We start from the raw sequence: 18929 nt of genomic DNA, 5'->3' as shown, positions 1-18929 counted from the left end.
TACAACGAAGTCTTTAAAAGAATAGAGGGCAAAGGCCAAGGTCCTGTTGGAGGGGATACATGAGCATCAGTGGTCTGAGTGCCAGATTGCACTCTGGGTTATAAGGCATGGGGGCGGGGCAGTCCAGGGGCTCAGCCATGTGGGGCAAGCGTGGGATAAATGGACCATATTGAGGAGACAGTGCAGAAAAGGTGAGGGCTGCACATTCCTGGAGGGCAGTGGTTCTCAACTGAGAGGGACTACCCACCCCCCCGCCCCCCCCCATCCCCGCCTCCCCGATCCAATGCCCCGGGACCTTTCTCAATGCTGGAGACATTTCTGAATGTCAGAACAGGGGTGATGGTGATGCTGGAATCTATTGGATAGAAGCCAGAGATGCTGGTAATATCCTACAACACCACCTCCAGCAAAGAACGACCGCCCACAAGAGAGACTTATCCAGCCCCAAGTGCCGATAGCATGGAGATTGAGAAACATGCTCTGCTGAGGCAGGGGGTCCTCCTGGTGATATGGCTTTCCTCCCCCACTGGCTGGGATTCAATTATGCTTCAGCCGAATATTATTCCAGCAGGCGCAAATGTAGCCTCTCTATTAAATGCTTTCAGTGCAGGCACACACTGCTTTTTGTTAACTAAAATGACTAATGGTCCTTTGTTAATCTGTGGCAGCCAAGCCAAGTTGTGTAACATCAAGAGCAAAAGTTAAATCTAATTAAAATCAGTTGGTGGTTGGCCCAGCTAATAGCAACGGTAGCTTGAAACTACTCTGTTTTCATTACTTTAGTGAAGTCGATGAGCTGGTCCCTTAAACCATCCACGGAAAATTCAGAGACAACGTATCAATAATCAAAGCTGAGTACTTAACAGTTCTTTCCCATAGAAGAGCATCCCTGAGGATGCCTAAGAAGCATTTGGTCTGAAACTGAATGCAAATTAATCAAAAGGATGCTTTCCTCACCTTTGTTTCCTTACCACTATATCGCTCATGTCTTTACAGCAGACATATATGCTTTAGTTAAAAAAAAAAAAAAAACCCACAAAACCACGAAGTTATCAGATAAAGCATAAATGCATTAAGACCTTTAAACAGAAAACAACATCAAGGAAACAGTTCCATGAAGAAAATGAAGAGCACTGCGGAAGGGAGGTGTGGCGCTCCCAAACAATGACACACGCGCTCCCTCGGAGCTTATTCTGTAGTGATTAATTAACTTTCCTACTAACGTACTTAAGCAGATTCTGTGTCCTGAGGGCATTCTAATTAATTCATTTTTCACTTTGAATAATGTAGTTTTTCTAAAGGGAAGTCACCTGACTACAAGTATTGATGGGTTCTTTAAAATCTTCTGGCACTTTGCTTATGTTCTGCCTTTGAATGTCACAACATCAAAATATTAGCTTTAACCAGCGCCCCCCCCCAAATGGTATTTAGGAAGATTGCTCCCACACCACCAACCCTCTCCTCTTTGCAGTTTAAGGCCAGTCACCCCCGAATGTGACCCCTGATCAACAACATCTCTTCTCTCTGACATGAGAGCCTCTGTTCTCAGAGCAATGGTGGCATTTTTTGTGCACTCTGGGTGATCTTATTTGTCTATCTCAGCTTTCCCATCGAACGGTTCTTTATTATCCGGAAAGACAGAAAAGGGATCCAAGAAAACTGTATGTCAGAAGACATACCCTTTGACTTTCAGTTATCATGCCCTCTAATTTGTATACGTGTGTGTGTGTGTGTGTGTGTGTGTGTGTGTGTGTGTGTGTGTGTGTGTCTGTGGGTCTGTGTGCATCTGAGTTTTTACTACCAGGAGAAAGTTGTGAGTTTATTTTTCTAACCACTATGTAAAGTGGGAAAAAGATACATACCTACTTAAAAACACCCACTCTCATCAAAAGAGCTTTTGCTTTCATTTCTTCAACGGAGATATGTGGCTGGACTTTTTTTTTTTTGTTTTTTGTTTTTTGTCCATGCCTGTAGCATGCAGAAGTTCCCCAGGCCAGGGATTGAACCCGAGCCACAGCAGTGACAACACCAATCCTTAACCACTAGGCCACCAGGGAACTCTTGGACTCTCTTTTTAAATGATAAAAGGTGAGCTAAGTACTGGGTACCAATCGCAGTAATCTGGCATAGGTAAACCAATGAACTCCAAACCAAGGCTGAGTGAGTAAGAGCTAAAAAACTGCATCTACTCAGGCCTTTTCCTCAGCCCCAGAGAGGTAAGGCAACTTCTCATCTTCCTTCTTCTCTCCTTCTCTGACCCCATCCACCTTCCATCCTTCTCCAGAAAGCAGAGGGCAGGGGGATAACAGAAGAGGAGAGTCTTACCTGTAATGTGATAGCTGACTTGACGATTAATGTCAGAAGTGTCTCTGTCCCAGGTGCTGAGCACGGCCACCACCTCGCCCGGGGGGTCGCTCTCCTTCACGTTCCCTCGGTACACCTCGTGGGCAAAGACTGGGGCATTGTCATTGATATCCGTCACCCTTACAGAGACCAGCGCCGTGGAAGAAAGAGAGAAGGCCTCCCCGAGGTCGGAGGCCACCACGGAGAAGGTGAACGCAGGGTCTGTCTCGTGATCCAGGTCCTTCAAGGTGCTGATCCAGCCTGTGTTGCTGTCAATGTTGAAGGCGTCCATCACCTTTTCGGGCTGAGAATCCGAGTGGAGGGAGTAGGTGACCTGCCCGTTGGCTCCCCAGTCCATATCGACGGCCCTCACCTGTGTGAGTTTGGTGCCCACGGGCATCCCTTCCATGATGATTGTCTCGTAGCTTGAGGTTTCGAAGAGCGGCTTGTTGTCATTCACATCCAGTACCTTGATGTCAACATCCACGGTGAACACAATGTCTACCTTGTCCAGCGGTATGGTGGCTGCTACCTTGAAGTGGAAGGCTGGGCTGATCTCATGGTCCAGACGTTTGTCCAGCTTGATGGTGCCCGTTTCCTGCTCGATGATGAAGACACCCCCTTGGTTATTTTCTGGCCGTTCCCCATTAACTGTGCTGAACCTGACACTCTGAGTGGGCAAAATCCTCAGGGTGTCCACTGTGCTCCCAATGGCGGTATCTTCTGAGACGGTGAAGGAGTACTGCGACTGGGTGAATGACGGCAAGAACGTCTCGGGGGGCAGGACGTGGATGTAGACGGGGATGAGGGCGTGCCTCACTGGGATGCCCCCGTCCACCGCCTTGACAAAGAAGGACAGTACTGTGTTCTTCAGCTGGTTAAAATGGCCCTTTGTGACCATCCAGCCATTGTCGGGATCGATTTCCAAGAGGTCAGCCACCGAGACGGAGGCCTCGCTGTAGAGGGAATAAGTAATCCTCGCGTTGGCTCCATCGTCTGGATCCATGGCTTGGACCTGAGTGACCAGGTGACCCCGTCCAACGTCTGCCCTGACACTGGCTCTGTATTCCACCGTCATGAACTGGGGGGCATTGTCATTTTCATCCACCACAATCACCCTCACGGTGCAGAAAGTTGTTCTCCCTCCACCATCGAGGGCCCTCAAAAAAATACTGATGTCTCCTTCCAGAGGGTTTTCCCGGTCGAGCCTTTCTGTTGTGATGACCTGACCATTGCCGTCGATGAGGAATCGATCCTTAGCAAAGTCATTGATGATGGCATAGCTGATCTGCCCATATGTCCCTGGATCCCCATCCGTGGCTCGAACGTGAATTACCTTTGTCCCAGCGGCTGCGTTCTCTCTCACCTCAGCAACATAGGTGCTCTGCGAAAAGGCAGGGCTGTAGAGGTTAGCCCCTAGGACCCTGATATGCACCTGGGCGGTGCTAGTGAACAGCCCATCAGAGACAGACACGTTGAGACTGTACAGAGGCTCCATCCGCTGCTTCCGGTGGTTGGACAGGGTGATGACGCCACTCTTGCCATCCATCAGAAAGCTCGTCCGGTCATTCCCAGATAAGATGCTGTATTCCAATCGGTCAAAATCAGAACTGTCTGCATCAGAGGCTTGTACACAGGTTACAAAATGGCCCCGGGGGGCTAATTCACTCACGTATGCCTCATAAATGAGCTGATTAAAGACCGGAGGGTTGTCATTTACATCGGAGATGTAGATATGAACCAGGACCTCGCTGCTCAGTGATGGGAAGCCACTATCTGTTGCTCTGACTTTCAAAGTGCAGTGTTGCACTAACTCATGGTCCAGCATCCTGGCCGTCAGGATTAAGCCACTTGCGCTATCTATGTGAAAATAATCCGTGCTGTTGTAAGTATCTTGGACAATCTGATAATGGACCATTTTATTGTTTTCGGAGTCTGCATCAGTAGAGACAACTTGTAAAACAGGCGTTCCAATGAGAGATGCTTCTGATAATGTTGTATTGTACGTAGGTTGATCGAAAATAGGGGGGTTGTCATTTATATCGTTAACTAGCAAGTCAACAGTGACCTCAGCTCGGGCACCAGTAAGGGCATCACTGGCTCTTACTGTCAACTTGTAAACAGATATAATTTCATAATCCAAAGGGCTAACAACTTTCAGGACCCCAGTGTCAAAGTCAATGTTAAACTGTTTATAAAGATCCCCATCAATAATGATATATATGATGCCTTGGCCTTCTGGACTGGTGGCATTGATGCTTAGAATGGGGGTGTCCACGCTGACATCTTCGTTGATGGATGCTGTATAAAAGGGCTTATCAAACACAGGCATTGCTTTGTTGACAATAGTGATGGGAAGTTCCACGGATGTGGACAGAGAGGGTTTTCCACCATCTTTGGCTAGGATGGTGACTCCGTACTCAATGTTGGACAAGTCAGAGTTGAAGGCTTCTTTTAAAATGACATTCCCTGAAGTAGGGTTAATTTCAAAGTGGCCGTAGTCATCCTGTAGGACGTAGGTCACTTCCCCGTTTGCACCTTTGTCTTTGTCGATGGCTGTCACTCGGTAGATCAGAGTGCCAGGCTCAGCGTCCACTTGCACCGCAGCATAGTAAGGGAGGCCTACAAAGACCGGAGAGTTGTCGTTTATGTCTTCAATGTTAACCCGGACCACCACCCGTGCCACCCGAAGATGGTCCAGCTCGCGGCTGGCTTCCACCACCAGCTCATACAACTCTTGCTCTTCACGGTCAAAGGGGACTCCAGTGGTCTGGATGACCCCTGAGGTAGATTTTATCTTGAACTTGTTTCCTGGGTTTAAGATGCTATATTTTAAGGGCTCATTAAGGCGATTTCCAACGGCATTGACAATGGCAACTTTGGTTATGTTACTGTTGTTCTCTGAGATGGAGGTGGAGTAAAAGCTTTGTGTAAAGTGGAGGCCGCTGTCCATGGCTTCCTGAACCAAGATGTTGACCATGGAAGTACTGTAGAACTTTCCATCCGACACCTTAACTATCAGCAGGTAGTGATCTTTGGAGAGGTTGTTGTTTTTTATGGTGAGCACTCCCGTACTTGAGTCAATTAAAAAATGATCCAAGCTGCCTTCCATTAGGCTGTACGTCAGTTCAGGGGGCACCTCGGAGTCAGGATCCACGGCACTGACTTTCAGGACTTCCACTCCAACATAGGTAGGTAGAAGTAAGACGGTCTCAAACACAGCCTGAGTGAACACAGGGGGGTTGTCGTTCACATCTGTCACCTCTATGTTGACCTCCACGGGACTCTCTGCAGTCAGCTGGGGGCTACCGCTGTCTCTCACGTGCACGTGAAAATGAAAATGGGCGATGGTTTCGTGGTCCAGGTTGGCAATTGTTCTGATGGCACCTGTGCTGGAGTCCACGGTGAAGAACTTCTTGGCCGTGGATTCCACAATCTGATACACAAGCAGAGCATTCCGGTTGCTGTCAGCATCCGTGGCTCGAATCACCAGTGGGCTGTTATCCAAGCTCCTGACGATGCTGTTGATGGGGGCCGCCTCACTTAGGCTGCCCGAATATTGAGAAAAGAGAAAAACTGGAGCATTGTCATTTTCATCAACAATCTGAATATTGACTGTGACGTTGGAAGCCATCCCTGCCATGTTGGTGGCCTGAACAATGAGCTGGTAAGAGGAAGTGTGCTCGTAATCCAGTGCCTTCCTCGTGGTGATGACTCCAGAATATGGATTGATGGTAAAGATGCCATCAACATTTCCATCTTTGACGTCATAAATGAGGGTGGATTGACTAATGGCGGAGATTAGAAGGACGGATGTTCCAATATCGACATTTTCATTTACTTCGGCTTGGTAGTCTTTGTGAGTGAACTTGGGGTGAGAATTATCAGACATGGTGACAGAGATGCGCACGATTGCCGTGGCAGACATGGGGGGGGAGCCCTGATCCGTGACTTTGACCGACAGGACAAACTGACCCATTGTCGTCATGTCCGGCTCTTTGGAGACAGTGATGATGCCCAGGACTGGTTCGATCTTAAATGTGTTCCCAGTGTTCCCTGCAACAGAGAAATCAACAGGGCCGTGAGCTGAAGTGGGTCATTTTCTGGAGGTTAACCCTTCATCTAAAGGCCCCCTTATACAACATGGCAAGTGGGAAGTATAATCATGTGTATTCGCTTCACCTCATTCTGAAATAAAATGAGATGGAGTTCCCTTCATGGCTCAGCGGTTAACAAACCCGACAAGGATCCTTGAAGATGCAGGTTCGATCCCTGGCCTTGCTCAGAGGGTTAAGGATCCAGCGTTGCTGTGAGCTGTGGTACAAGCCACAGATGTGGCTCGGATCTGACGTTGCTGTGGCTGTGGTGTAGCCCGGTGGCTGCAGCTCTGATTCAACCTCTAGCCTGGGAACCTCCATATGCCATGGGTCAGGCCCTAAAAAGCAAAAAACGAACCACCAACAACAATAACTAAAAAAAACAAGAGACTTCCCCTTTACAGGTATTCGAAAGTGACTGAAATGAGTTTTCCAATAAATTGTACATTTCAGATCAGTGGCTTTTGAATGGAGGTGAATAAGAACACAGCACTGTGTACATTCAAACTGGGAAATAAGAAAGTCTGTCAGAAAGACGTCGCTGTAAAGAATGCTTCAGACTTTCTTATTTCCAGCCTTGTGAGAAGAGGAACAGATTGGGCTGACACATGCCAAGGCCACTGGTAAAAAGGCATTTACCCTGAAGTCAGTGCCAAATTCTGTGTTCCACCTTATGAGAAAGAGCATTGTAGGTATCATGCCAGAACACTGTCATGCAGTCATCTGGGTTAAGATTGTCCCAAAGGTATGGAACTGGTCTTGTTTCATCCCCTCAAAACCAAGTTCAGCTCAAGTACTACTTGGGCGAGGGGCTTGTTCAGGCATGCAGAATTCTTCTCAAGTCACTGCTTTGTAAGCTGTGAATATTTTTTTCTGACTCCTCTTCTAGTCTCCCGAACCCCAATGGACACACACATGCATGCAGAGACATAAAAGGAGACATAAAAAAGGGTAAGGCAGTTGTTTCCATCTATAACCATTCTATTCATGGAATTTTTTCAGAGCTTTCTGGTGAAGCAGAAAACTGAACAACCTGAAGCAGCATCAAAACCAAGACCTTGAGGCGTAACCCTTATGAAACTGAGCCACTGGCCCCCTCTTGGACGTGTCTACAATGGGAAGGGCTGTGAACCATGACACGGTGAAGTTTAAGGCTCCTCGAAGTTATTATGCGGTGGTGTGAAATCTGAGATTGCTGAGGATGAGGAAAATAGGAGGAAAGAATGAGGAACACACAGCGAGGGGAACAGAAAGAATGGGGCTTGAAGGTGGTGGACAGTGTGAAGCAGAATCCTGTACCATGCTGTTCTTTGCACCCTTGGTGCAGCTTTTCCATACTTCTTAAAGAACATACATGCTGTGTGTCTAGATCCTCCTACATCACAAGCTAAAAGCCTTGGTTATTTAATTATATCTGGATTTTTCTTTCTTTTTAAAGTGCTGTAGAATGGCAACATATAGAGAGTTTAGATATCATTATCTTTAGGACAGGCTCCAGGATCGAGAGGGCAGTTACATGATGTGTCTATCACAACATACAACAAACACGGCTCTTACGTACTTCTTACTACACGCTTCATAACTAAACTTTCCATATCTGAAAACAAAAGTGTCCTGTTCACATAAAATCTATTTCTATAGGATGCTGGCTTATTTCTCAAGAGGGACTCAATCTAACAAAGAAGTAAAGAAAGTGATTCTAGACCCCAAATGTGGACATTAAACCATATTATCTTTGAGGTCAGCAGGATTTTTTACTTGGCCACTTAAAAGCACCATTTACAATGACAACTGGAAGAAGGTCAATGACCTCAGGAACAAGCTCACAAACTGTTGATAAAGAGCCCCATGGAATTGAGTGCGATTCAAGATGTGATTCATAGACCCTCACGAGGAGGCAGGAATTGTTTCACTTTAGTAACTCAGGGGAGGAAAACAAAAAGACACCTTAGTCACCTTTCCGCAGTGGCACTAACACGTGACCCTGAATGATGACCCCGAATGATGAAAGCAACATCCTCCTTATGGTGTCCCATACGGAGTTTCCAGGTAAGTCTTTTCTTAGTTTAGGCTCCATACAGACATAGCAAGATATATACGGCGGGGATGAAGGAGGGCCAGCTTCTGACCTTGAGTGGAGCCTCCCAACCCTGCCTCCTGTGGCCACTGATCTGCTTGCTACCTACCGGCCCCTCCAGGATGTTGTGTTCAAACATCAGCTCCAAATGGGCTCTTTGCTTCTCTCCCTCTTCAACATACTGTCCTGCTTTCTTAGAATCCACTTCTTGCTTATTCTTTTCTGCTCCACTTGAATCTTTGGAAGCTGAACTCTGACTGTTTTCATGGAATCTATGGCTTCCAATAGCCATAGCCACTGAGCAAAAGCTGTGCTTATCTTACTTAGCATTACCTACCTAGGATCCATCACAGTGCCTGGCACAGAATGATTGAGAGAGGCAGATGCAGAAAATATTTTAATTCTTTATCTGTATGCATCTTAGGGGCCAATATGCCCCCATCCCAACTCAACTCTTAGTCCTGGACTTTCCTCTACTGCCCCATCTCAGAGCCCCCCACGAGTACTGTCAGCACCAAACATCAAACTGGAACTAAACATAAGACCTGGAATCCTGCCCTCAAATTTCACCTTCTGGCCAAAATAAAAAGCTTCAATTGTTACTTTAGGCCAGGTGGGAGATAGGAAATGGATGGCCCATCAGTAAATAGAATGAAATCTTGCTTTTCTGAGGTTTGTGAGAGCACTTAAATAAAAAGTACTTTACACCAACTATCTGTCATCTGTCTGTCTCCTACCCCGATCCAGGAAGAAACTTGGCTTCACTAGAACCAGGCCAGGTCAAGGGCAGGTCTGTCTGTCTGGGAAGGGGCCCAGTGTCCACTTCTTGTGGATTTATCACACACAGTGTCATTCTCATTACCTTCTGACATATCCAATCAAAGGTTTTTTTTTTTTGCTTTTTTTTTTGAGATGCCAAGGATTCCTGTGAGTTTTCTGGAAATTCAGATTTTCTGTATAAAAGATGTTCTAAGGAAATAACTTTAGTTTTATTCCACTGTTGAAATAACTGAGTTCTTTCTCTCTGTTCAGCATCAGACTATAGTCTGGGGAGGATGAAAGATAAGTGAGGCAGAATTTTCAGCTGGATGGTAAATTACCCTTAAATTACTCTTTGAGAACCTCCAAATTGGTTTAAAAATTGCCTGGCTATCTGAGAGGAGCAGACGTGGTGGCCTTAATGACAAATATAAAAAGCACGTAGACACACAGACAAATGCTTAGAAGATGTTCAGAAAAGTAGAAATAAAACCCTATATCTAAATGATTACAACTACATGAAACAATGTATATGCATGAATGAATGTGGAGAAAAGAAAAATCACATAACCTGAAGGAAGAACTATGGAAAGAATATAAAGAGCTCTTGGAATGGGTGACATTTTCTGCAACGTTCAAACATCTGTATTTTAAAATTTCTCTATATTATTTGGGAAACCAAAAGAACAAGGGTTGTATAATGAAATAATTAACATGTCCTATGATACACAAGAAGTGCAAAATAGTATTTACATAAACGTATTGTCAGGTTTTAGGCTGAAAGGAAGTTCCACGGAAATCTGGAAAAGAAATGGGTGATTTCTCTTGGGGAACCAGGGTGTTATAAACCAATGTCTTTTTTTTTTTTTGGATAGCGTTTAGCACAGACTCATGCAAAATGTGGGTGCCTAATATAGGAAGCAGTTTTAAATTTGTCATTCAATACAGGGACTTAAAAAAGAAGGTCGTTAGATATATATATATATATGTCCTAAACTGTCATTCTACCATTCATATTTTAATTCAACCACTCACAAAAATGCTCCATATTTAAATCAAGGGAAAGAAGGCTTTCCAGGGCTGGCATGAAAGGAGACAGCATTTGGCCTTATGCATGACAGACGTAATGCTGCAGAACATTTTGGAAATATGCGGCTTGAATATTCAAAAATGACAGAAGAGGGGAAGGGAAATAGAGCAGATAACGGAGAACGTAATTTTTAGGCTTACAGTCCTATCCTTGCTTGGACACTCATTCCTTCTGTCAGACGTGTTCTCTAACTGTTCATCTTTGAACCATCAGTAGGCTATGGTCTTGCCTTCTAGACATTAAAATTGATTTTTTAAAAAAATCTCAAATTTAACAACACAAGAGCCTGTGTTTATTTATGTGAGGTTAAGCAGACAGTTCAGTATTCACTGACTCCTCTGCTACTCAGATCACCTCTAATGAAGTGAGTTTGAGCTAATCAGCAGAGTGCAGGAATTTCTGAAGCCCGTGGCCCACCTGCTGACAAGTAAACCACAGCCTTTAAGATTCAATTCACAGAACTGTCTGGCAGCCCTCAAATGATGGGAGGCTTTGGTTATTTTAGTCTGAGGCCATGGCTTGTTGACCCATAAGTAAAATCCACTGAGTTTATTACACATTCTTCTCTCTTCTCCATTCCAGAAAAAAAATCTGAGACTGACGCAGTGAAAGGAAACTCTTTCCTCGCTGTCAATGATGGAAAACACATCACTGAAGTGCCAGCACTTTATATACCATCATCATGCAAATAGGGCAGTCACTTGGCCAAAAATTCATTTGGAGACATTCCAGCGGTACATATAGGAATTTTACATGGTGATAAATACCCCTGAGGGTCACACGCCATGCATGATGCTGTGATCTGCACCAGCTCTCACCTGCTTCTATGGTATATATGAGTTCTGCATTTTCCCCTTTGTCTTTGTCCAGAGCCGTCACTTGCAGAACAGCTGATCCCAGAGCAGCCGATTCAAACACAGATGCTTCATACAGTGGGTTGGTAAAATAAGGACTGTGATCATTAGCATCTTCCACATTCACAATGACGCGGGCCAAGTTTCTTCGATAAGGAAACTCCTGATCTCTGACCTTTAGGCAAAATACAAGAAGCAGTAGCACTAAAATCTTTAAGTTGCAAAGAATTCACATGGCTATGCCTACAGTGAAAACACAATGACATACCGCACTCAGAGTGCCTGACCCAGCCCCAGGCCCAGGGTAGGTGCTCAATACACGGTGGTATCATCAAGTGGGGACATTGATTGTAAACACACTGCGAGCTGGGGCCACGTGGTCCTTATTGCTCAGAATTATGCCTGGTCTCTGGTCTGTGTTCAGTCCATGTTGGTGGAACGGATGCCTAGGTATCACAAACATAGCACCTCCCTCTGGCCCTCCTCGCTCAGCCCTGTATCTTATATATACAGTTGCTAATGGAATGGTGGATGGAGGCACTTGTAAAGGGGAAACTAAAATGTGGAATTAATGAATGCAATGCAGGCACTTTCATTCATTCATTCATTCAACAAACATTTATTATCATCTATTATCTATCAAGTCCCAGGACTGACTCTGGTGGTTCAGCAGTGAATTAGAAACAGTCCCTGCCTGCAAGAACCTTTGACTGAGGAATCCAAACAGGCAAGTGGACAGATACAAGGCCCAGAGTTAAGTAGTAGAACATGAACAAGCTGTAGGAAGAATGTAGCCTAGCTTGGAAGAGGTCACAAAACCAAGCAGAGGTGGTAAGATGCTGGTGGTGGGGTGGTGTGTGGCATATATTTCAGGCATAAATAAAGGCTTAGAACTAAGAGAGAACCCTGACCACTAGGGGGATGACCTGGATCTTAATTTCTACTATGTGAGACCCCCTCCACACTGTGAAACCACCAAAGAACCTTGCCTGACTGCATTCAAGTTTTCCCTGGTTTGGCAGGAGCTTGCAACTAATCAATTCTGTAACACAAGATTTTGCTATCACTGTAGGTAGCCCTAATCAAATGGGTGCTTTCTGCTTGTTCAATTTTGGATTCCCTAACTTCAGAGAGATGTCAAGAAATTAGAAAATAAACCAAGAAAATCTGTCAAACGGAAAGGGCTTTTCAGAAATAGTACCTAGAAGAAATTGAGCAAAATGACTAACAAGGCTTAGCTTGGAGAAAGGCAACATAAAGGAATTGTTCACTTAAATATTCAATTACATAAATGATAAATGATACAGGGAAGCCACACTGAATTCTGAATTTTCTAAGGAAAGAATGCACAGGAATGACTTGAAGAATCATGAGAATGGGGATAGTCATTGGCAGGAGATTTCTGCTCTCAAAGAAATCTGTGCAAATGAACCCAGTGAGTGTGCTGAGTTTCCCTGTCTATAGACCAGCCTGCCCCCGCCCCCCCCCCCCCCCCCCCCGCCCCAAGGACCAAGCTGGACTCTGTATTTTGGGATTATTGAAACCTAGATCCATTCCAATTGCATGTCCAAGGGTGCAGGGACTTTGTCTCTTTTATATCCTCAGTGCCTAGAACAGAGCTTAGGACACAGAAGGTGCTTGAGAAATACCTGTTGAATGAATGAATGAATGGCCAGAGGGATGGATCTGATGAACCCTATGAGTCCCCATTCTGTTCCTTGGAGTCTCATCTGGAAGCCAAAACCAAAGGCATGGCACTCAAGTTTCCTCTGGCCTAGAGAGGTTTCCAGACTTGGAAAGAAAGAGGTAGTAGCACTTAGTGGAATAGGACTTTCAGCTGCGTGAGAATTGGGAGCATCTTAGTATATTTTAAAGCCAATCGGTGCAAAGATTAAGTAAGTCTCTGTTTTCCTACCTGGTCTTAAGGAACTCGGCGGGGGGGGTCTGTTAGGCAGTGCCTGTGCCATTGCTCACGGGGCTCTTGGGTAGTTAGAGGGAGAGGTTTTAGGTCATAAACTCATCAAGGATTTTTCCTATTAACCTTTACTTCCCCATTATGTAACCTAGACAGATTTCACTTTAAAATGAAAGCAACTTTTACTCAATTCGGAGACCCCATGAACCCAACTTCAGACTTATTCTCTGCAGGCCTCAATGAGTTTTGAGATCCCTTTTGTGGGCCAGTATTTACCACCAGGTCCAATGTCAGGGCCATAAGTAATCCATCAATTCTCCAAATGCTTCCAAGGACTGAGCAGTGCACAAGCTGAATACATAATTACCCTTCTGAGTAACTTCTCAAGAATCTTGTTTTAAACTTTTCCACAGAACCTTCTGGATACAAAGCAATACCCCAGACTGGGAGATTTACAGATACACAGCCTGTAGCTCTCCCTTCCAGTCAGGCTGTCAGCAGTCTTTACTGAGTGGCCACTGTCTGTAGAGCTCACCTAATATTTCAGCTTGGTAAAAATAAGGAGTCACTATCTGACAGTAGTAACTCCTCCTTGAACTAAACAGGCAAGAATGCATGCAAGCCTGCTCTAAAAAGAACACTACTACTCACAAAAGGTAAGGGCCTATACATCTGAAGGCTAAGGTGTGTGCCTTGGATGGTCAGTGATTCTGCTGGGAAAGTGTGTTAGGCAGGCTGTTCCTACCATTACGTTGAGGATGTGCTTGTCCTGGGCCTCGTGGTCCAGCCTCTCGGCCGTGTAGAGCACGCCAGTGCTGGGGTCGATCCGGAATTTTCTCATGCTGATGGAATCAATGCTGCTGTGGATGGTATAGCTTAGCTTGTGCTTCTCATCTCTGTCTGTGGCTTCAATCTGCAATATCTCCGTGTCTGGAAGCACATCCTCGGAAATTGTGACATCGTAATTTGGCTGAGAGAATTCTGGGCCATTATCATTATTATCTAGCACTTTGATAAACACCTATAGTTAAAAGAAGACAAGAGTGATGATGAGTGACAGTTTACTCATTGCTAATAAAAGAGGTCCCCTCCTGCTCTCTTCCCTCTATGACCTTGGATCCCAGCTTCTAGCAGCTTCTTTCATATGTAAGAATATTCTTATGAAAGCGCTCTGTAATTAGAGGTTGACAATAAACCAGTGGTTCCCATTAGCAGGAACATAAACTCTCAGGTGATCAATAGTCTCACTATTAATTGAACAGAAAAGACAGCCCCTGGGGGTGGTAATTCCATGAGGTTATTTGAGGCACGATATAAGACATCACAAGGTGACCTTGGTTGGTTAAGTTCCTATTATGTTACATTCTCGTTATGTGCTCTTTATAGTGGGCTTAAGGTGGAAGCAATGAAAAGATGAGTAATAAAGAAGAGGCAGAGGAAAGGGAGGCGTGAATACAGAGGTGGCCCTCTTTCTGGTGGGAGGTATCTAGCAAAGAACATGGGACTAATGATATGAAGTTCCCAAGTTGTCTCTTTTTATAAAGCATTCTGTTTCAAAAATTTTCAGGCAGATACAAAACCAATAGATTAGTAACCCTTGAGAGATGTATTCATCACTCAGCTTTGACAATGATCAATACAGGACCCATCTTGTTTCATTTCTATGCCCATTCACCCTGACCTGCTCTCCCATACTATTCTGAAGCAAATCCCAGTTATCATATGATCTCAGTGTACATCTCTAAAAGGAAGTAAATCTTAAAATAAACATACCTATAACACACACACACACACAAAATCACTGTTGCATCTAAACAAAGTAAACAGCAATTCCAAAAATGTCATTAAATATTTGATTGGTGTGCATACTTCTATAATTTCTTTAAATGTGCTATATATGTTTGGGTACATATACATGTATATTTTCACAGTTTCTTTTAACCAGAATAAGCACATAAGGTACAAATACTACATTTGGTTGGCATTTCCTTTATCTTTCAATGTATAGCTTCTCCCTCTATCTCTATCTATTTCCTTGTAATTTTTATGTTGTTATTGTCGGCATTCAAAAACCTGAGCCACTTCTTCTTTAGTTCCCACAGTCTGAATTTTGCTCACTATATTCCTATGGTTTTGTTCTTCATGTTCCTCAGTTCCCTGTGTATCTTATACATTGGTAGTTTTATGTAGGAGACAATAAAATTCATGTTCAATTTCCTTCTTCTTCTTCTTTTTTTTTTAAGAAAAAATCCTTCATGGGTGATCTAGTGTATTTCCATCTGGAGATATACAGTATCTGGTTCTCTATCTTGTTCTGTAATGTTAGCAGCCACTGATGATCATGACACAGATATAGCACTCATTCATTAAAAATGCAAAATGGCAATGTTTTAATGCTATGATTTCTTCTTCATTTTTTAGCTAGACTAGTTCTTAAGAGAAACTTTTCTTCAATTATTTGTTACTCTGAAGTATACGTCATGTAGAAAAGGAAGGATGACTCTTTTCCTTTATCATTTCAAAATAATGAGTTGGTTCTCCAGCTCCTCCTAAAGCATTAATGAGGTAATTTTCTTCAAGTGTCATTATAAGCTCATGAATTTAATCACATCTGATGTGTTTCTGTCCATTGTAGTTACTATACTTATTGATGCACAAACGGTCCTTCCTTGGCCATGAGGAGCATCCTCAGATTGGTTCTTGTTATGTTTTGACACAATCTGAGTAAACTTTGACAGTTTCCTTGCTTTCTGGTAATAGCTACTGGTAATTTTTTCAAGGTCATCTAATTTATTTTTCTGCTGCTCCAGGCTTGAGTTGTCCATTTCTCCAAAAAGATTTGGTTTCTTTTTAGTTACCAGGGGCATTTAGAGGCCACAGTCTCGTGCTAGGAATGCTTACTGCTGCTAGCTCTGCTATTTTTTTTTTCAGTGGACAAAGTCAGGAAAGTGTTTTGTCTTTAATAACTTTATTTCATGAATTTACAAAATCAAGTTATCAACAATTCCTTCCATAAGTGGGCTGGCCTCATCCCTGGGACCCTCCTTGGCCATATGGACAGCTGTACTGGGACCCGACCCCCCTCACCAGTGGGCCAAAAGCTACTGCATGAAGCAGGGCCTGGAGACCAACTGGGCTAAAGGCTAGTCTGCCTACCAGCACATCCACAGTAGTCAGCCTTGCCACAATAGATAGGCTCATGCATCCCACATAGGAGGCACCAATAAAAAACAGTCCTGGTGACTGGAGGGGAGTGTGATGCTGGTCCCACAGGGCATCCCTTATACAAGGCCACTTCTCCCATATCAGAAAACATGACTGAATTACTGAATACATAAAACAAACTGAGAGAGCAAGATAAAATGCAGAGACACAGGAATATACCCCAAATGAAGGAACATGATAAAAATGCAGAAGAAGAACTAAGCAATACAATTTACACTGATAGAATTTAAGGTGATGATCATAAAGGTATTCAATGAATTGGGGAAAATATTGATGAACACAGAAGTTTAACAAATAGTTAGAAAATACAAAGAACCGAAAGAGCTGAGGAATATAATAACTGAAGTAAAAAAAAAAAATTCTAGAATGAATCAATAGTAGATTAGATGATAGAGAGGAAAGGAACTGTGAACTGGAAGAGAGTAGTGGAAATCACCCAAGTTGAAAAGAAAAAGAAATAATTTTAAAAAATGAGGATAATCTAAGAGACATTTGGGACAACATCAAGCATACTAATATTCAAACTATAGAGGTCACAGAAGGAGAAAAGAGATAGAAAGGGGCAGAGAGCATATTTGAAGACATATGAACTGAAGATTTCTGTAATCTAGGAAAGGAAATAGATATCTGAGGCCGGGAAGTACAGAGCGTTCCCACCAGCACATACTGCAATTAAAATGTCAAAAATTAAAGATAAAGAGAGAATCTTAAAAGTAGCAAGAGAAAAGCAACTAGCTATAAACAAGAGAACTCCCATGAGACTATCAGCTGGCTTTTCAGCAGAAAATCTGCAGGCCATAAGGGAGTGGCATGACATATTCAAGCCCTGAAAGGGGGAAAAAAAAATACGACCACAAATAATCTATCTGGTAAGGATATCATTCAGAATTGAAGGAGAGATAAAGAGTTTTACAGACAAGAATAAGCTAAGAGAGTTCATCACAACTACACCAATCTTGCAAGAAATGTTAAAGGGATTTCTCTAAGTGGAAAAGAAAAAGACACAAATAGAAATTAAAAAAAAATTATCAAGGGAGGGTGTCACTTGTGGCTCAGCAAGTTAATAATTTGGCATTGTCACTGCAATGGCCTTGGTCGCTGCTGTGGCATGGGTTTGATCCCTGGCCTGGGAACTTCCACATGCCACAGGGGCAAAAATGTAGTAAGGGTAGTGGATCAAATACTTATAAAGCTAAAAGGAAGGTGAAAAGACCAAAGCAGTAAAATCATCTATATCTTAAATAAGTAGATAAGAAATGTGCAGAATAATAAGATGTAAAATAAAATATATTGTTAAAAACATATGGGAGGAAGGGAATAAAAACATAGGGCTGTTAGAATATGTTTCACTTAAGAAATTATCAACTTAAAAGAGATACCCATCAATTTAAAATAGATACCCATAAACATAAGATGCTATATATGAACCTCATGGCAACCACAAATCCAAAACCTAAAATAGATACACAAAAATAAAGAGAAAGAAATCCAAAGAAATGCTAAAGACAGTAAGTCACAAAGAAAGACTGCAAGAGAAGAAAAGGAAAAAAAGAGAACTATGAATATAACCAGAAACAATAAAATGGCAATAATTACTTTAAATGAAAATGGATTAAATGCACCCCAAAAAAGACACAGAGTGGCTGAATGGATGAAAAAGAAAACAAGATACACACACACACACATATATATACACGCTATGTATATGCTATGTGTATATATATATGTGCTATATATGTGCTATACATATATATGCTATCTATATACACATATATATGCTATCTACAAGCAACTCACTTCAGATCTAGAGACACACACAGACTGAAAGTGAGAGGATAGAAAAAAGCATTCCATGGAAATGGAAATCAAAGGAAAGCTGGAATAGCAAATTAGATAACATAGACTTTAAAAGACTCTAACAGAAGACAAAGAAGGACATTACATAATGTTAAAGGGGCCAATCCAACAAGAAGATATAACAATTGTAAATATATATTTCACCAATGTAGGAGCACCTGAATATATATAGCAAGTATTAGCAAACATAAAAGGAGAAAATGACAGTAATACAATAATAGTAAGGGACTTTAACTCTCCACTTACATCAACGGACAGATCATTCAAACAGAAAATCAATAAGGAAACAAAGGCCTTAAATGACACATTAACCAGATAGACTTAATTTATATATAGAAAACATTCCATTCAAAAGCAGCAGAATACACTGTACATGGAACATTCTCCAGGAGAGATCACATGCTAGGCAACAAAACAAGTCTAAGTAAACTTAAGAATACTGAAATCATATCAATCATCTTTTCTGACCACTACACAATGAGACTATAAATCAATCACAAGAAAAAAAAGCCATGAAAAACACAAACACATAGAGACTAAATGATATGCTACTAAATAACCAATGGGTCTCTGAAGAAATCAAAGACCAATAAAAAAATACCTGGAGACAAAAATGGAAATATAATGATCCAAAATCTGTGAGACACAGCCAAAGCAATTTTAAGAGGGGTGTATGTAGTGATGTAAGCCTATCTCATGAAACACAAAAAGC

At 42.8% G+C, this 18929-nt stretch overlaps 1 protein-coding gene across 2 annotated transcripts in view; it reads right to left on the bottom strand.

Annotated features, from left to right (window-relative positions):
• The window catches only part of FAT3 (FAT atypical cadherin 3), a 556180-nt gene that overhangs the window by 89112 nt on the left and 448139 nt on the right, over positions 1-18929 (bottom strand). For both annotated transcript variants that reach the window (XM_047753634.1, XM_047753635.1), the window contains exons 7-9: positions 13881-14156; positions 11185-11395; positions 2326-6399 (exon numbers count right to left, since the gene is read on the bottom strand). In XM_047753634.1, the coding sequence (XP_047609590.1) occupies positions 2326-6399; positions 11185-11395; positions 13881-14156 (4561 nt within the window). The remainder of the gene's footprint in view (positions 1-2325; positions 6400-11184; positions 11396-13880; positions 14157-18929) is intronic.

This window comes from Phacochoerus africanus, chromosome 11, assembly GCF_016906955.1.
Source record: "Phacochoerus africanus isolate WHEZ1 chromosome 11, ROS_Pafr_v1, whole genome shotgun sequence".
Lineage (NCBI taxonomy): Eukaryota > Metazoa > Chordata > Mammalia > Artiodactyla > Suidae > Phacochoerus > Phacochoerus africanus.
The sequence above is the reverse complement of the archived record's forward strand: the minus strand, read 5'-3'. Positions and strand labels throughout refer to the sequence as shown.